At 37.7% G+C, this 20,185-nt stretch overlaps 1 protein-coding gene across 5 annotated transcripts in view; it reads right to left on the reverse strand.

Annotated features, from left to right (window-relative positions):
- Nucleotides 1-20,185, reverse strand: part of RAPGEF4 (Rap guanine nucleotide exchange factor 4) — a 151,323-nt gene that overhangs the window by 20,803 nt on the left and 110,335 nt on the right. For all 5 annotated transcript variants that reach the window (XM_032692912.1, XM_032692910.1, XM_032692909.1 and 2 more), the window contains 11 exons: nt 19,211-19,326; nt 16,047-16,135; nt 14,684-14,762; nt 10,151-10,301; nt 8,774-8,862; nt 8,307-8,337; nt 7,987-8,065; nt 5,636-5,782; nt 4,338-4,435; nt 1,196-1,321; nt 618-796 (listed from right to left, as the gene is read on the reverse strand). In XM_032692912.1, the coding sequence (XP_032548803.1) occupies nt 618-796; nt 1,196-1,321; nt 4,338-4,435; nt 5,636-5,782; nt 7,987-8,065; nt 8,307-8,337; nt 8,774-8,862; nt 10,151-10,301; nt 14,684-14,762; nt 16,047-16,135; nt 19,211-19,326 (1,184 nt within the window). The remainder of the gene's footprint in view (nt 1-617; nt 797-1,195; nt 1,322-4,337; nt 4,436-5,635; nt 5,783-7,986; nt 8,066-8,306; nt 8,338-8,773; nt 8,863-10,150; nt 10,302-14,683; nt 14,763-16,046; nt 16,136-19,210; nt 19,327-20,185) is intronic.

Below are 20,185 nucleotides of genomic sequence, written 5' to 3' on the forward strand. Positions count from 1 at the left end.
GGACCCTGGGGAGTTGCCTTTGTTGAACCTCATTAGGTTTCTCTCTGCCCCACTCTCCAGCTTATCAAAAGCCCCACTGAAAAAGCCTTCAGGTGTATCAGACACTCCTCCCAGTTTTGTATTGTGAGCAAACTTGCTGCGAATCCCAAGCAGACTGAAAGTAACACGAGCATCATCATGTCTTTGCTCTCTCCTCTTGGCTTCCCCATCCAGGGCAATTCTGAGAATGGTTTTCCTGAGCAGCACCAGAAGTAATTCTGTTTTCAGGAAAATTAAGGCTTGATTTTGTTAATACTTACTAATTTCCATATTAATAATTGCTAATGTATGTAAGGGTAAATGAAGGATTCATCATGACGAACTGAAATATATTTACTCAGAAATTTGATGTGAAAACATGGCCCTAAGAAATTACAGATCAAGGAGCAATGGAGAGCAGCACAGGAAAGAAGAATATATATTAACAAGGTTCTATACAGCCCTGTAAGAAAATGGACAGAATTAGGAAATAGAAAATGTTTTAACCTCTACTGTGTGTGGCTGTCTGAAAATAGAAAATAAAAACATACTGACCATACTGAAACTCACTTCCAGCTCACATATGACTGTATACTTACTGGGCTGCTATCTTAATATACTTCTTTAATAGCTGAACACGCTTGCTGAGTTGAGAGCAAAGACAAATCTCGGTGACCACCCAGAACTGAATTTCATTAAATCTTCTTAAAAACAAGTCCAGATTTGCTGTGGTCTTTTTAAAATTGTGCCTTCCAAAAGTGTGATAGATCAATTCCAGCTAGAAAAGAGAAAACAGTTTGGAATATTTTTTTCTAATCTTTTGGACAGAGGAAAGAGGCTAAGAATGACCAGGTGAGTGTCTAGCCTGAAACTTGCTCTGCAGTTTACATTTATTGCTGCAGAGATGACAAGTATTCAGGTTACAAATCCAGTAGACAATAGCTGAGGCATAGTAAAAGCATACCTACAGATGCTTTATACCTTAAAACATAGAAAAGTTGTATTTTGCTTATAGAATTAAGAATGTCTTATACTTTTGAAACCTGTAGGTGGCTTTATTGTAGGATTTTTGAAAATCAAGCTTAGAAAAAGTTTTGGAAATAATGCACAAACCTACAATGTACAACTAAACATCTTCTAGCAGATTCTAACCTGCTGAATAGATAGATCCTCATACCTCATGCACACAGTTGAAGAGTTCCCAGTCATAAATTGTCATCTGATGTGCTAAGTCCTTGGAACTCATCAGTTCAAATGTTCCTACTGTACCAGTAGATGGTCCTTCTTGTTCTGGTAATGGTGCCTACAAATAGAAAAATGGTATAAAAATATTTTAGAAATGCTAAAGTGCATGATTGGTGCTTTCCTTTCATAATGTTTCTAACTCTTTTTTTTTCAGTGTCCTCACTTTTCTAAGCATGTTTCTAATAGTAAAACTGAAATTTGCTTTTAACCACAGGTAGGTATTAGAAAATGAAAAGCCCTGTGTAAAATCGGTATTCAATACGTACAGGATAGTCAGGAAAATTCTGAAAGCTCTTCAGGGGCACCATAAGAAATATAAACCAGGCTGTTCTCAGTGTGTTATTTTTAACATTGTTCTAAAAATTGAATCTAGAAATAAATGCTTCAATACACATTGTGCTAACTAAAGCATGTGTGTTTGTTTAGGATCTTTCCACAAAACTTTTGTTATGTTTCCTTATCATGTATGCAAATAACTAGGCCACAAAGCACAAGGAAAATAATTTTACATATTCCTGATTCTAATGATGGGAATTATTACATCTTCCATTCTTCAGAAATCTGCAATGCTTGCAAGGTGATCTGATCATTTATAAAATAAACCTCATACTTTGACAGTATAGGGAGGCACCATTTGTGACTGTAAAAATCCTGGCTATGCCAATTAAAATGGTATGCACACAGTCTTATGAGAAAGAATCAAGTATAAAACATTTTTGAAAGACACTTCCATAGCACCTAATAAATGAGATGCGACCTACAGTTTTGCATACAAGTAAATCTTACATTAAGCAGAGATTTAAAACGTGGCTTGAGGTCAAGTCAGATTTGAAACAGTCTGTTGTACATATTAGGTTCAAAGTGTTTGAACCAGCGCTGCTAAAATACTAACAAATACTAACAATCCTAACAAATTCGAACGTGTAACATCAGTACAGCTGCCTGTGAACTCGCAGGTCAGCTGTTCTGTTCCCAGGAGAGGGCAGCAGAGTTCACTGACAAGTTTCCCAGTTTCTCATCGCCTCTTTGTTAAACAGATAATGATGGAGCACGGAATTGTCAACAGACTCCTTTCTGAGTACAAACTCAGTGGAGTCCACAACATTAACAGACCATATTTACACACTGCAATATAAAAAATGAGCTTACTAAATGAATCCTCTTTTACACAAGATTAATATATTAGCAATAGAAAAAGGACTGACTGGATTAATACATCAAATCACTTTCTCAGTAACACACAGTATGTAGGACCTTTATTCCTGTATGAATTCTTGCTTTGTGCTCTAGGGAAAACTTTTCTTTCAAATATCAGCATAATACAAACTAATTAAAAACTACTAAACCAAATAACAAGCATTATTACCTTAAAAGCTTCATCCACAATTTTTTAAAAAAGTGTATATAAGAAAAGTATCCTCTAAAAAAACAGGACAGCCATCAATCTTATAAAAGCCTGCAGATCGCTCTGAATTGGGATTTGCACAAACACAAAATTTCTTTAGTTTATGACAACGTGTGAAATAAAAGCACAGCAGTTTTGTGTAGAAAATCCTAATTTGTGGAAATCTGTGGAAAGAGAATTGCCCAGAGATAGAAAGAGGGCTTTTTCCCCCTATTTCGAGACAAACACAACATAGCTGTTACCATAACAAACACGTATTTTCCAGGACTAGGAAAGAAGCACTTAGATGCAAACTTGCAGCATATTTGAAAAGTCATCTACCCAGAACAATTTTCACACGAGAATTGCCAAATGTAATGTGAATAAATGTTCATGCACAGGCAGCAGCCAGAAATTGGAATGTGAAAGGATTAAACTGGGAGACAGATAAGGTTGTAACATTTTTCGATTTGTTTATACCTCTTTGAAAAAATGCAGCTGACAAGGGGATGAATTCTGCTATGCAGTGCTGAGAACCATTTTTAAGGTGCTGAATGTACCTCTCTAATTCCTACTGGTCAGTCTAGCTGATGAAAACGAGCACGCTGCAGGCCTGTACCGAGATTCCTGCAGCATTTTGAGGACTTGATCCATGGTAAATGGCACAGGGAAAAGGCACAGAAAGCCATGACAATTTGCTGCCAGAGCTATGTGTACACAGACAATGCAGAGCCATATGTAAGTGCCCAGTGCAGCTGTACTGATACAACACCCCTGCTTTACAGTAGCATGCCCCATGAGGGTGTCTACTTGGCAGGATTAATTAACCTTAAGGGAACATCAGAATTAAATAAACTGAACAAGAGGTATCTCTGCATGGAACTACATATGCTGGATGTGCATTCCTTGGTTACTAAATTGAAAGCAGCAGCAAAGCATAGATTTTACCATATCTATAAAAGAAATCAGGCATACATACTAAGTGGCTTGTTAAAAGCATACAGGAGGCTGAAACAAGGCTAGGAGTAATAGAGTTCATGCTGACATGACTTGGCAATGACATTTGTTTTTAATGAAATAAAAGGAACAAAAAGTACAGTCAAATCAAACTCTATAAAAGCAGACCCCATGCAGATTGTTAGAATGGCTGTATAAACTATAAGCACTTATGAGCAATTCTACCTAAGAAAAAATAGACCTTCTACCAGGAATATTTTCTGTGATCCTACTTAGAATCAAAATCTGAGATTTTGACACAATATTTTGTGGGGATGAGAAATAAAAGATTTTAAGGAATTTACTGTTGGAATCAAATCTCCATAATGCTTTAACTGGTAACACCTATCTTTGAGAATATATCCCTATGGCTTTGAGGAGATAATTCTGTAATGAGGAATTGCTGCATGTCTTAGTGATAATATTCTACTCTTCCTAAATGCTCAGTCTGACCGATTGAGAGTACTGGGATCAAGTGCTGTTATGTGGATCAGATGGATGGATTTCTGGTCTATTTTAGGAAATCGTAATATTAGCTTGTTTTAATTTCAGAGCTCATCCCATAGCACTGTGAAAAGTCCTTTGTTGTGAAGGTTTCCACTAGTTATTACCTAAAGCACTGATAATCCAAAAAGGGCCAAGTGTCCAAATGAACTGCAGCACTGCCCTTCCTGAGAACTGCATACATACATACCAATGAATCGAACTGATCCCGGGGGCAAGCGAACAGCCGTCCATTAACACTGAGAGTGGTAAACACCGAAACATCATGAGGTTTGAGCACAACCTTTTCTGTAAAAATTAAAAAAAATTATTATTTATTATATATATGTAGAATTTACAGCAGGACTGATCCAACAATGGCACAGATCACCCTCCTGGGAACAAATTTTTCTCAGTAACCCAATGTCCAGGATACAAGATAGATGACAACAAGGTCCTCTTTATTGAAGAAACGTGATGATAAACTCAGCCCAAACCAGTCTCCTACAGAACTAGAATCCCAGTCCCAAACTGTACAGACAGCTCAAGAAGCCTATGATGTCATCTCTAGAAACTACCTGCAAAAAAAAAATTCAGCCATAATTAGGGACTCCATTCATTCTTTGCTGAACTGTAAGCATTTGGAGAGCTGTTCTTAATAGAAATTGCTTTGGAAGATAGTAAATGCACAAGGAGGTGATGAAATGCATTACAGCAGTTCTAAAAGAGCATCACATCACAGGTAAAGAAAAGACAATGAAGTAACTTACAAAATAGTTTCTTTCAGCATGTGATGGCTGTCAGCAAATCTGACAATAAAAAATTGCTACAACTGCAAAAAGAAAAGCTGCCTGGTGTCAGTTCTCAGGAAGTGAGCTGGTTTTGGCAGGCACTACTGTTTGCAAAAATGCCTTCCAACACAGTTCTCATTACCTCTGTGTGTCTCCCCACAGTCATACTCAACCAAAGCACTTGAACATCACCAATGCTCCGGAAGAATTCACCTTGCAGCTACTCTTAACATTTTCACAGCCTATTAGTGGGGTCTGACTCCTGACCCTCAGCGAACATGAGGTCAGTGAGTTTGGTACTAAGCTGCTCTGTAGTGCCTTGCATGGGCAGAGCAGCCAGAATGGTAATGACCACTACCAGAATGTCTGCATTGCAGTGTTTTCTGAGGTTGTTGATTCCTAAGTCTAGCCTGAGATTATCCATACTTACCTCCTATTCCTGTTGTTTAAAAACTCTTACAAGTCTAACAGTGAAGGAAAATTGGGGTAGCTCTGCTCTGTAGCATGTTTACACAAGCTTCTCCATTTTCCTGTCTCCCATGTGAGCTCCAGCCTGTGCCTGCAGTAGAGGAAGGACTTGCCTCTATAAGATAGAACTTGTGTACTAGCTGAACATGCACATGGGTATAAAAGCCTTGACAGAATTAGTCTTTCAATCCCTCCAAATATTGTGCTTCACCATAACTGAGAAGTGTTTAAGATGATGCAAATACAGTACCTCCTCCTGAACTCATCTTCACTATGATGAGGCCTTCTCCAGAACCCAGCTTGTCTGCTACTGCGCTGATCACTTCCTTCACAGAGGAAGACACTGGCACCCGGATAGTGGTATAGGTTTGATCTATGCAGTACACCTTGAACAGAACTAAAGAAAAGAAGATTGCATGGAGTATTCCATGCATGTGTAAAACCCACACATTTACTGTACCAAATTACTTTCACTTCAGTAACCACTCCTCACAAACAAAACAAAGCATCAGTAAATCACTACAGTTTTGATAGCTCCCCATTTCACAGATGTTCTACAATTTCTAATACAGAAATCTCTGATTTCTCAGAGCTTTTAATAAACCATGTTTTAATAAACTAGTGTTTCACTACTGAAGCGTTGGAGGGAAGGGATGCCATCCAGAAAGGACCTTGACAGGCTTGAGAGGTGGGTCTGTGCAAACCTCATGAAGCCTAACAAGTGCAAGGTCCTGCACCTGGGTTGGGGCAATCCCAAGCACAAACATAGGCAGGCAAAGAACGGATAGAGAACAGCCCTGAGGAGAAGGGCTTGGGGGTGCTGGTTCGCAAGAAGCTCTACAGGATCTGGCAATCTGGCAGCCCAGAAAGCCAGCTGTGTCCTGGGTTGCATTAAAAGCAGAGTGGCCAGCAGGCTGAGGAAGGTGATTCCCCCTGCTTGTGAGACCCTTCCTGGAGTTCTGCATCCAGCCCTGGGGTCCCCAGCATAAGAAGGATGTGGACCTGCTGGAGTGAGTCCAGAAGAGGCCACAAACGTGACAAGAGGGCTGGAGCACCTCCCCTATGAAGAGAAGCTGAGAGAATGGAATGGGATTTTGGACAACCCAAACCATTCTATGATTCATTATTTATGGATGTTACGTTATTTATGGATGCTAATTTAATCAGACACTTTGTTATGTTCCAGACATTATGTTATTTTAAATCAACACTTCTTTTCAAGAGTCAGTAAAACTGGCTGCAAACTCTCTTACTTACAGGAAAATAATTTTCATATTTACAAAACAGATTTGAAAATAGTCTTGGTTACAACCAGAACTTAAATCAAACTGTGTTGCAACCTGTTTTTTGCAAGCAAGTATGTAATTGCTGAATCAAGAATATGGTAGACGATGAAGAATAATACCACAGAGCAATAAGTATACACTTGTGTGTACAGATCAAATTGGCTCACAGAGTAATACATAAACCCAGGCCTCTGGCTGCCTAGAAATCAGTATGATAGTACATTAGCCTGCAAAAAGTAAGGCAGCCCAAAGTGACATCAATTTAAGACAGAAGAAGTTAGCAAAATACTCCTTCAGCTTAGCTGTCAAGCCAAGTCAAGCAGCCTTGAGGGTTACATATCCATGGATTTTCAGTGTTCAGTGCATTGCCTGCCCTGCGAATGAGAAAGATGCAGCCATGAAAGGAGCAGTTACTGCCTGTCCAGACAGATACAAGAAGTAGTATTTCCCTGGTAGCAGGAACTGTTTTCCTCTTTGTAGGCCTAGAAGAAACACTGATACGGACAAGAGAGGCTGCATGCCTGACAGGATGTCTGTTGTTCATATGTAGTTAGTTCCAGCTTTTGACACGGCTCTTCCATTTATCTGGTTTATGCCACCAGCTTTCTAAGCTACGTGACCTTGCATTTTGTTACCTTGTTTTTATTGTTGTTCATTAGCAAGAGCTATCTTTTAATATCAAATACCTTGAAACAGAAGCTGGTTTAGGTGAAGATGCACCAAAGCAACCATTGAAAGTACCTTTTCAATAATTTGAAAATTATATTCTTATACACTGCTGTAAATTTTGCCTTAATCACTTCAGAGAATCAAACATTAGCAATAGGGCAAATCAGTAGATTTTGTTTTCTAGGCTGTGTGTCTAGATTCTATGATTGTATGATCTGTGTCATGATTATCTGCTCCAGTCCTATCTTGCAAAGCAACAGCTGTACATGTTAGCTCAAACTATGGTGGGGAGACAGAGGCTCAAACATGACCTTCAGCACCACTATTTATTGCACTGCCATTACCTGCAGTAGACTGCCTGTACTGGTTCTTACCTGTTCTGTTCATTCCTTATTTTAAAGGTTTTTACATCTTCCTCTGAGGAAGCACAGTGTTTGATAGCACAAGTAACTATGGGAAAAGACCAGGAGCACCTCAAATCAACGATGGAGAATACTGGGCTAGCAAAAGTAAAAAGGGTTTGCTTCAGGCCAGGCTTCAAAACTGTAGGTAGGTACTTTCATTTATTTTTAGACCACGTTTTTGAGAGAGACAAAGTTACACAAATCTCAGTGGCTCAAGAAAACTTTGCAGAGAAGGAACTCACCTTCGTCACTGCCCCTGATAGGCTGACGCTTCTGTGCCCTGTCATCACTTGTGTTGAACAGCTGCAGAAGAACTTTGTGCTGAAAATGAATCACCAAGATTCACATCAGTGCAAGAAGAAACATTATGTGGTATACATGAATTACAACAGAGCTCCTATCAATGGCAGGAAAAAAGAGTAGCAATGTAAAATTTGACAATGGTAAAAGCTATTTCCTCAATGTGTTTTTTTAATATATCCATAATTACTAAAGAGAAGATGTTTATGAATTTGCTGTGCTTAAGACTCTACTTTAGAAGGGAACAAATAAATTATCTTACCTTCTTTTGTGGTGCTTTAGGTTCTTCAGAACTATAAAAAGGTAAAGCATAGAATATATCATTAAATATTACCTGTAAGACTTTGTGTAAAAAATCACCCACAGAACATGGGCCACTTGTCAAACTAAAATATCAACATATTCATATTTATATATGAAAAGACTAGATGATACCATAGTTAATCTATGACCAAGGAAGAAAAAATATACAAAGTTCATGTAAGCATGAAATAAACTTCTGTCAACCTCTCTGTGAGAATCTGCTGTTTGCAAGATTGATGTGGAAGAGAGAAGGCCACAGACATTAATCCAAACAAGCCTGCATGCAAACATTCAGTCTTGTATGACTGAATGCCATTCATACAATGGCTTTTTAATAGATATAACCAATAAATTTTATTAAATTTTGTTCATCAGTTTACTGTGAAAAAGGGCAGGGAGGGGGAAAGAAGCAAAAACTGTGCTTACACTTGCTTTACAATTTTCTCTAGCTCTGGAAGTTGCTCCTTTAGTGCTGCAATCATTCTAGTATCATCTGATACAGATACATAAAATTCCTGTAAATGATACAGAATAGTCTTTAAATAACTATAGGGGTAAATGAGCAGTACTCAGGAGAGAGGATTATGAGATGACATCTGATAGCTTAATGATTATAAAGAATGATAATCTGCATAGAGGAACACATGCTGGGCCCAACCCTCTATTACTTCTACTTGTTTATCTCCAGCTGATTTAAAGCGAGAGTTAGATATGCAGAAGGGAAGCCTGATGAGGCTCCTTAGCACACTCTGTAACCACTGACTACTTGTGCAAAAACTGCATTTTCAGATTGTCAAGGATAAAGGCTATAAAATTCACAAATAATCTGCCACAATAGGGTTTTTTATTCACTGCTGTTGTAGTCTCTAGTGGTTCATTTGCTGCTGAGTCATTGACTCTCAGCTACTCTAGTCTGCTGCAATATCACCCTGTCTTAAACCCTACTCAAACCTCTTCCTGATACATCTACATAAAAAGGAGGATCCCAAAGAAGGATCCACATGCTTGCAACTAGTGCTTGTTCTTTAACTTTTAACTTCTGGCCTAATGAAAGACTATGCTGTCTCCAAAGCTTGAAAAGCTTTCCCATGTGGGCTCGTGGGATGCCTGCCATTCTTAAGGCCCCTCCCTATTCCCCTCTGCTAATTCTTATCTTAGATTCAGTTTTAGGCTCTTCGGGGCAAGAACTTTCATTCAGCCACTACCATATGGGATTGTGTGCCATAACTCAATATATAATAATAACGGTAATCACGATGACTTAATGTGACTTTGGCAGTACATCTTGTCTTAGAAATCCAAGGATATGGCACCTACCACAAAGAACTTACAAGGGTCTGAAGACAAAGATCTTATATTCCAATAGCTGTAGTACAGCTTTCTTTCAAATGGAAAGGATTTTTGGTTTTGTAGAGTGACAATCCTGCAGCTCCTTCCTGGCACACCTCAGGCAGGCACAAACAGCCCTCCAGTTCAACCTGTAGCGCTCCATAACTATTCACAAGTAAATACTAAAAAAAGCAAATTCATCTACTGCTATAAAGCAATCTACCCCTGCAGTGCTTTCAAAGGGGTCTGCAACAGTATTTTCAGAGGTCCAGAGGCTTGAACAATGGTTCAGGCATGTTGTGTTCCATTTACTGTCGGCAGCCAAAACTCAGAAAACAGAGTTATCAGTCTGCACTTTGAAATGACCTATTTCTCTTCACTTTGTGACAGAATTCTGCAGACTGGGAACAGGCTTTCAGCTTATCTTACTTGGCAGGTACTTTTCAGTACAGTGATACGACTATTCCTTTATACCTCCAAAAAGGCCATTGCTGCTTCATCTTCTTGTAGTAAATCTCCATATAAAGCAGCCCACTGCAGAACCAGCCGAATGACTCGCCTTTTATTGTTGAGGGCATAATCCATTTTCTCCTGCTCTGTACCCTGAGAAGGCTGGGCATGATAGGTGCCATGGTGTCAAGGAAAATATTTAGTGATTGAAAATATCAAAACCAGTATGAACTCACAAACAACTGACTTCCAACAAATCACTTTCAGGGTGTTCCAACATAACTTTCCAATATATACTTTTAAATTATGACATTCACTAGCACACTGATTTGCAAATCTTTCATGTTCATACTAAAAATTAAAAAGACAGTGAATTCTCTAAAGAGCACAGGAATGATCACAGTCCCACCATAGAGGTGGTTGCTGTAGGGGAGCAGAACAGAAATGACACTTGGAACCACAGAGAAGAGGATTAACCATGGAGACTAAAGAAGGATATATCTCCTTGTTCCTCTTTGCAAACAGTTGAAGAAAAAGAAAAATGTCACTTGGTGTTTATTAACAATTTCAGTTTTTCATTTTTGATGAAGACTACTGTAATGAACTACCAGTGTTATTTCTTTTATTTTTACAAGTTATTGTAACTCAAGGTGAACCCTCCCATTATGGAAGGGGGACCTGGAAGTTTACAAGCAAAACTGACTATAGAGACATAAGGTAAAATAATAAATTCTGTAGTAGCCTCGTGGTTATGAGGAAATTAGATGTTTCTAGTACATCAAATAAAGCATATTTAGGACACAATATTTTGGGAAAATTATTTTGTGATGAACAATAAGAAAAAAGGGGAAACATTTCATTGACCTTTTTAATGATAAAGTATCAACATTACAAAAATAGGCAAATAGCTAAAAGGCCAAAAGTAACATTTATTGAAAGAAGAAACCAAGAAAAAATAAAAGCACAATGGGCAATAAACTGAGATAATTTGAGCCTTTAACCTCTGTGAAAATGAAGAATCCCTAGCAGAAACAGGATATGACAATTTGTGTCTAATTCTCACTGATCAGAGGATAACAATATATATTTAAACTGGTTCCCAATAAACTGATAGCTGAATGTGAAGTAAGCACAGAATGAGTGCAACTGCATCTTCAACTTGGCTTCCCAGATATCAGAATTCTGATTCTGGATTCTTATGAATAATACTATTCCAAATTACACAGAAACACATAAAATACTGACACTCATTCACAGCAAAGTCCAGCATCCTTTCAAGGTGCACCTTTAGTTGCTCTAACAAAATATTTTGAAATATTAATTAGAAAATAAAAATATTAATGAAGAATCCAAATTATATAAGGTATTTATTTTAAGCTTCTCATTTAGAAGCATTTATCTAACAAATACTACTAATAAAATATAATGGGGAAAAGTATGTATTAACTCACACTTTCCAAATGATCCTGCTGTCCAAAACCCCTGGAAGGATTTAACATGCTACCAGAGTTACTGGGGCACTCATTTGACTGACAAACTTTCAGAAATCTGCATTTTACTTTCATTTGAAAAGGTTTAAAATTACTAGAGAACTGAACGTATCAGTACAATTATGGCAGTAAGTCAAAAGGTCCTAAGAAATAAATAATATGTTGTAAGTTATGTGCTCTAATGCCTTGGGGAGCAAGTTTAATATTCTACTGAGTCATTTTTCTCATGCCATATTTACCTTTCAAATGCTATAATTATTTAATGTATTTTTACTTTCTTATTAACTGACTCACCACAGGCACTGGTATTTTTCTGTATTTTTACTGCTCATTTATACTGATTTTTATTAACATTATCAAGGGGAAAGCCAGCGAAGGGTTGTCACATTTTTATGGGACCTACAGGATGCAGCTTTACTGCAGACTGCAATCAGAAATAAACTATCATGTATATTTGCAACAAGTGTCAGATAATTGCAAAATATTTATCAACACCAACATGTTTAGAGTTCAATATATATATATTTCTAATTATCTCTAACATATGCTAAGAAGTGGAAGCAATTCTGAAGTCTGTTCTCCCCTTTGTAGGAAAACAACTATATCAGGGGTTGTGCAAGATCAGCACCCATTACTACAGTAGAATGCAAACTATTTTGCTGGCATGATGGTAAAGAAGGTTCACAAAACACTCATATAGAAGCATGCTAAAGAACTATCATCTACAGAGAGTAAAAGAGGAGTTTGTATTTCATAAATATTTAGACAGTGGTCCTTTAAAGATGCACACCTGCACACATGCTCACAAACTTGCACTAACCCAAGTTCACTTCTGTAGGTGCTGCTCTATTTCAAGTTTTCTTTTGGGCTTTGTCCTGCCTCCCTCTGACAAGCTGTAGCTCTGAGAATTTGTCCATTTCCATCTCTGTGAAGAAGAGAGGGAAACAGGGGCCTTGGTCCAACACACAGGACTGATCCAGGACAGGGGAGCATACCCTTTGCTTCCCTATAAAAAAGAAGTACGTGATTTTTTAATATTGCAGGACCCATGTACTTTAATGACTGAAAAAGACTAGTGTGCCAAAGGACAGCAATAATGTTACTGAGACAAAATGGTGCACCTGTCCATTCCTTTCAGGATTAAAATAACTTACAGACAACAAAATGCTGCTATAAAGGAAGTGAAACTCCAAACAGTTCATACCCTGTACTGTGCTTGAAAGCACTACAGTGGTGTAGCTCTACTCACACTTGCATGCTTCCAGCTATTGTGAGTGTAAGAAAATAGACCTGTTTTGATTCCAAATTGGGAGCTGAAGCAAAAAGTTGCCAAACAAATCACCTTTCTTCTCCTTCTTTTTCTGTTTTAATTTCCTCATTGAGCATAATTCATCTCTCCTTAGACTCATAGCACCAGCAAACATTTTTGTGGAGTGATTTTGCTCAAAAAAGATGAGCTTTGTTAGGAACCTTTCAACTCTAACAATAAATTTCAATGGTACAATCAACAAAGCACAGTTAGTTTTTCCATATTCAGAACAGACCAAATAAACAACAATTCGGCTCTAGGAAAAGCTGACACTAAAGCAGCAGGATACCAGTGACTTCCAGCTCTCCTCCTCTTTGAAAAGAATTAGCACAATGCCTGCCATGATCCACTTAAGACCATGGTCTTAGCCTCCTCTCCAGAATAGATTTCATCACAAATGAATATTTGTCTTTAAGTGTCACTATCACTCTGATTTTCAGAAATACTTTTCCCCTATAAACAATAAGGTATGTTTTTCTTACGGGTCTGATTTTCCCAGTTATTGGATATCAGATGTATACTATTATAATTGAGGTTAGACAAGTCTGAATATCAAATGGACTGGCTGAAAAATATGACTAGATAAATCATGGAAAAAAACCCCAAAACCATTAAAAGTGCTGCCCTTTCTTCCCCTCTCAAAGCTGTCAGCAACAGCATTTTATAATACCTTTGATATCCAAAACAATGTGATCTTGGAAAATGTGTTTCAAGTATATGAACAATTTTCTGCAGACCAGTTTCATGGGTCCAAAGGTTTTAAAAACAATTACTGTTCCTGCTAGGAGGAACACAAATGGATTCTCAAGCTTGCCAGACAAGTACACGATGCTCTATTTTGTGGTTTCAGGGGGTGAGCTTTCCCAGATGTCACTCGCCCTGCTGAGCTTCAAGGAAAGCACACTTTCACACCAATGTGATTCTAAACAAATAAATAGGGAATTGAAGTTATTATGCCCCTGTCAGAATTCTATAAAACACAAAATATTATATGTTTATTTAATGCTCCAGTCACTTGATAGCTTCAAGTCACTGTACACAAGGAAAACTCTCAGTGCACAACAGCTCTCCAAACTAAATAACCTGGCAGTAATTGACAGATGGACATTTCACAGACTCCTGTAAAACATGCAGACAGTATGAGAATCACCCCAGCTCTTGATGCTCTCCACTGAAAGATTTCATCTCCTAGTATTCACATGCCATTGAAGTTTTTCACAGTTTGTTTGCATTTGCTATAGGCTATTCTTATAGATTATCACTATTTTTATTCATAAGTATTATGTGACAGCACCTAGGAACTACTTACCCATTATTCTATGAGTTTAAGCAACCTTTTGCTTGAGGCAGTTTGCAGCCTGTAATTCATAAAGTGGGCCACTGGAATCACCAAGACATAGCTACCCCAGCTAAAATGTAGATGCTCTAGTTCAGCAAAAACCAAGACAGACAGGAAGGGTAACCCAAACTTTTACGTAATTTCACTTATACGATGGAGGGACAGTACATTTATTTCCCTTGGAATAGGAGTGAGCACAGGAACGTTACAGTTTTCACGGTCTGGGACCGTATCTCATCATGGGTATACACTATCCCTTTCAGAGTTGTTGAGCTATGGACAGCTGTTAGTCCAACACTGAGAACCCACAAGGCACAGCCTACATGGAGTGTAATGTACTTCTTGAGAGAGAGAACCGCAGTCTCATCACCAATAGGGACAGCAGCTAAAGAGACAACTTTTCCCTTACAAAAGGATATTGTGCCATCAAGGCTGGGCAGAGCTGACTATTTGGCATAAAAACACAGTGCATCATAATAAAATCATTTAAAACAGAATCTGTGAAAAGAGAAGAAAGAAAACAGTGAATTAAGCCTTTGCAAACAGCTTGGGGAACACAGGGATGAGGTTTTTTTTCAGCTAAAATATCTTATAAGCCCTCTGCAGATAATAAAGGGGTCTATTTGCACTTTTTTTGTAGGCATTAAGTTTAAAAATGGGTAATGGACAAATATGAGCTGAAATATTAAGCTTTTAGTCTTTAATTTTATTGCACTTACATTAACAGGCATTTGCCCATGTCAAAGAGAAATCTGGCATAGCAAAAAAACCCCAGTCTCTGCTTAAGTGAAATATTTGGATATACTTCTGTACAAGTGTAAGTTCTGTGCAAAAAAGAATCAGGCCTGCCACACCTGGGTACCTAAACAGAGCTGCTATATTTGGCTTTAGGAAATACAATATCAGACAGCAGATTTAGTATATACTACACAGGAGAAGGCAAATAATTTAATTCTTAGTTGATTTCCTACCAACAAGAAGAATGCTTAAAAGAAGTAAATGGATAGTCAAATTTCTGGGTTTATTTTGATTCAAAGGTATCACAGCCACTACATTGACATTAAAACATACACAAACAATATGATTGACATTTTCTCTGGCAAAAAACCAGTAAGCTGGTTTTTTCTATTAAAATGATCTGTGGTAGCACTGGTGTAAATCCCAGTTTGCCTTATCTCTGTATTTGTGACAACAACAAGGATTTATAAAGCCTGGCTGCAGAGGCCAGAATAAGTTTGGCAGGCTTATATGGAATCACTGAAAAACAATAAACACAATACCCCAGGGTATAATTTCTACAGTGCAGCTTTTGAGATAACAGAAACATTTATAAACACTGTAAGTAAGGGATGGCAGAAAAAATATGGTGAGATAACTGTGTAATATAATATTACATCATTGCTTCCACTCCTATAATTCATATATGAAAGTATCTCTCAGTTGACAAAATTCACATCTGGAAGGATGAGTTTTCTCTCACTTTTTCTTTGTGTAATATCCAGAGCAAACTGGTTTTTACATATTCTTAAATTAAAGGAATGTATAAACCAATAATTCAATTTTCCAGCACTCTGAGATGCTACATACTAAAAGCAACACTGAACTGTGACACTTTGTATTGCATTAGGATATAAGTGTAACGTTGTAATGAAATGTTTTGGTGAAAAGTTTTAAAATATTTTAAAAATTATTTGCACCGTTAGGTGCTTTTCAAAGCATCACATTGCAGTGTTCCCCCAGCAAGTCCATCTTATGCAGTAATAATAAAATAGCCTTTGATACCTGTTGCTTCATTTAAAGTTGCTTCAAGTCTCATAGTTTCTAGAAAGTGCTCTAAAATTTTCTCTGGGGTTCCTGACATCACAATATACCTGAGGGAGGGAAAGAAGCAGTTAGCATCTCATGGGCAAAACAGCTCATCAAGAAATAATTGTGAGCAAGAAGACCAGGAATGCCAAGGGCCAGAGTACGAATACCTGCCCCGACCAGAATCTCTGTGTGCTTAGGACAAAACCACTCACAACATTGTTGGCTTCTCCCCTGTAAAATAGTAGCAATAACATTCTCCACCCTGCCCAGGGAGTGTGAGATGACAACCCCCTCCTTGCACAAGTACTCCAGTATAACACTACCACAATTACACCGCAATCACAGAGCTGCACTGGTGCAAACTTGGGGAAGTGCAAGCAGAAATGCTCCTCCATTGAGAATAAATAGCAATTTGCAGTCATTAAAGGGTCTTAAAAGACATTCTATGAGCATGAAATAAGAACTGCTGAGTATTAGTGCCAGAGCAAGGAAATAGTTTCCTTCAGCATCACTGACAGGGGTTGGTCTGAGAAGGTGGGGGCAGACAACGAAATAGCCCACTGTATCTTCAAATTTGTGCAATGCCTTACATAGCTGAAGTAAGAAAGTATGTAAGTGTTTCAAGTGGATAAACTTAGGATTGTACCACTTCCTGGAGTTAATTTAGGGAGGTGAGAGAACTAGTGCAATATCCAGGGTTTTTTGCTTCATGCAAAAACACTGGTAAGATTTTAAGTACTAGTAGAATATCATATGATATTGCAAAACTTGTCCTGTCATCTTTTTTTGTTTCTTTTCCTGCAGATCAGATATTTTTTATCTTTCCCTACATTCTTTCAATCTTTGCATTTTTTTCTTTTTCTTTTTTTTTCTTTTGGAATTGAACTGATAAAGTATGAAACTTAAAAAAAAAAAAAAAAGAAAGAAAAAACCCTGAGAAGTGAAGATACTCTGCTCCTGCTGAGAAATAAGTGGTGGAGCTGAGCTCCTGGGAGCTCCTCCTCACTTTGAGCACTGACCGTCACAGTTCTTTTACTTGCCAATCCCTTTGGAAAAACTGTATTGATGTCCCAAGAACACAAACACTTGTTAAGCCAGTGCACATTCTCACAGAGATACTAACCAAGTATCTAAGTGAGTGAAGCAGAGAAATCACAGGTTGCAGTACTCTGAATATGAAAGTGAAAATGAACAGTGAAGTGACTTGCAGGGCTGCTGAATTCATCCTGCATGAGTGTGATCACCCATAAAGAGTTAGATCTTGGGAGTGATAACTTCAGAGCTAGTCCTTCGAAGTGAAACTGTCACTCTTTGAAAGCATGGCTCGGGGAGCTATGTAGGAGCAACGTCTCCGTAGAGGAAGCAGTGGAATCCAAATGGTAACTGAGAGAATCTGCTGCCAAAGTGAAGTTTTCCCCAAGGCTGAGATGAAGAAAATTAGTTTCTTCCTGAGAAGAGGTCCCTGTTAGGCCTCTGTTTTGGGCACAGAGATTTTCAAAAGCACTAAACACTCAACTAACACATTCCAATAAGACATCTGGAAACCAAAAAACATCAGGAACTTTGATTTGGACTCTGCATAAATGCAGCCACTTACTCTATTTACTAAGAAAAGAAACAAAAGAAATGTCATCTTGAAACCCAGTGAACTCATTTCAAAACACTTTAAACAAAAAGACACTGCCAACACACTAATAACAAAGTAATCTGACTGGTGAAAAGCAGACAGTGAACTTTCAAGGTAACTTCCTCTTTTGGGTAGATTATGTCTATTTGTCATTGTTAACAGCAAAAGCTCCCTTGCTGACACATTGATAGCCCCCAAAAGCTGACCAAATGAATAAAATATTTACAGAAATGAAATTCTGAGCTTTACCTGAAAATATTCCTGGAATGTAAGACCTAAAATACACCCTAACTTAACAATCTACCATAAATTTTTCTGGCTATTTTTATCAGAGTCTGAAGAACAAACTGTTAAATAATAAAAATAATGCTGGTGCAAAGAGTTTGCAAGGAAGGCAGTGTTTCAAATACGTTGAAATGAAACTTTCACTTTTGGAACCATGAAGAATGTCTCAGACCCAAGACCACGTTGCTGTGTATTGCAGCTGCTGATGCAAATCCACTGGCTACAGTCAGGTTCCCCTCATTTAGACAAACTTGTGTAAGAGTACTTGTTTTCCTAGTACAACAGATCGCTTTTTTAACAGATCAAGTGAAAGATGAAATGGCAGTTTCCGAAATATATGAAATGTGTATATAAAATGCAAGGAATGGTTTATTCAACCTTCACAGATCTTTATAAATCTTTGCATTCAGTTATGCAGATAAAATAGGCATATGAAATCCCAGATGAGATAAAAAGTGTACCCAAAAAATCTCACAGTAAATTGGCTCTTTCTTTGAGAAAAAGTGAGGTTCAGGGAGAAGGATTCAAAACTTCTTGTTGCTTATTTTGTTGAAGTTCTTTGAATGTTTCTGAAGAAAACTGTGCATCCATTTGCAAATAATGCCTTTACAAAGCCTTTAGGGGTTTTACCAACATTTGAAATGGTAATAGCCTCACTCTACTCTTATCACAGTAGTATCCAAACAGAATTGTACTTTTTCCCTTTCAGTAAGAAAGTAAGGAAAATGTAGTGAATATTGTTATTACAGTGCTAAAACCTATTGTGTAAGATAAGCTCTGCAACTTTCATTGCATGAGATCTTTGTTTTATGTACAAATTGTACCTAGCAAACTCTTATTAGAATCCAGAACTCAAAATCCAAACTAAAAATGTCTGTACTTAACAATAAAACAGTGTATTTTCCTCACATCTTTTACACAGTAGCTCAGCTTAGTAGGGTTTCATCATTCTCTCTGCCTAGACTACTTAGAAATCATTACACAAGGTAAGTATTTACAGTGAGATCTTCAGAGAATTACTGTGTAAAGACATAGAGCTGGTGTGCTGCAAGAAATGGATATATTATCCAGTATGGAGCATGTGATCAACCGATGATTAAAAAAAAAGAAAACTTTATATGCACTACATTCTAACATAGAAAGGGAATATGCTATTGTTTGGATAATAACACCATTTAAAAGGTTAATAATTGTCTGACACTTGCACTATTGAATGAAAACATACTTGTGCTGCAGCTGTGAATTTCCTTGATTAGAAATTCTGTTTCCTGCTGGGATCTTCTCCAACACCAAGACATCTTGGTCATGTTCTTTGAGTCTTACTGTATTTGCTTCCACATCCTGCAAGACAAGGTACTTTTAATAATGTAACTGCACTTCATTTGGCTGATTAGTTACTCTGACAAAGTGCATGACTTTCAAACATGAAGATTGCTGTTGGTTCTTTCCCCCTGTATTTATCTGTCTTTATTCTGTTTTCCTCATACACAGGATGAAGAAGGAAGCACTGGCTTGGGGGAGGAGGCAGACAATTGTGGGAGGGACTAGAGCAAGAATGATGTGAAAAATCTCCATCTGTGTGAAATTAAAAACAAGTTTTCTGAAAAACAGAGTCTCCCCACAACTTTCCAAATGTAATATAATCTCTATCCCCACTTTTATATACGAATATTATTACCTACAATCTGATTTTTCGCTTAAAAAAACCCCAGAGAAATTAGCATGTAAGAACAGTAAATTTTAGCTCAGTAAACTGTTCGTTTTCTACTACCAGGTCATAGTAGAAAAAGAAAAAAAATTAAATATAATGTGTATTCAAAAAACACAGGTAAAAATCAGTAAGACCATGCACTTGGATCTTCTCTGAAGTATTGACCAAAGCTTAATCAGTTTTAAGTCTCCATGGCCAACCCAGCCTTACTGCCAATGGGATCCTTGTTCCCTTTTGTACAGTAATCACAGTCTTATGTAATTTTTCTAGTGGAGTACTCTGTCTGGACTGGTTTTATTGCTGCAATATTGGGCATATATAGGTTCAAATACAGGATGACATTAGTTTTGACTTGCTATCCTATGAATGGACACAAAAGAGCTTGTATTTACTGAATTACAATTGGACTTCAGAACACATTCGCCCTAAAGTGAACAACTGTAAAATTAGTCTGGGAATATCTTCCTAGAGTTCTCTGATAAAGACATC

Source organism: Chiroxiphia lanceolata, chromosome 7 (assembly GCF_009829145.1).
Source record: "Chiroxiphia lanceolata isolate bChiLan1 chromosome 7, bChiLan1.pri, whole genome shotgun sequence".
NCBI lineage: Eukaryota > Metazoa > Chordata > Aves > Passeriformes > Pipridae > Chiroxiphia > Chiroxiphia lanceolata.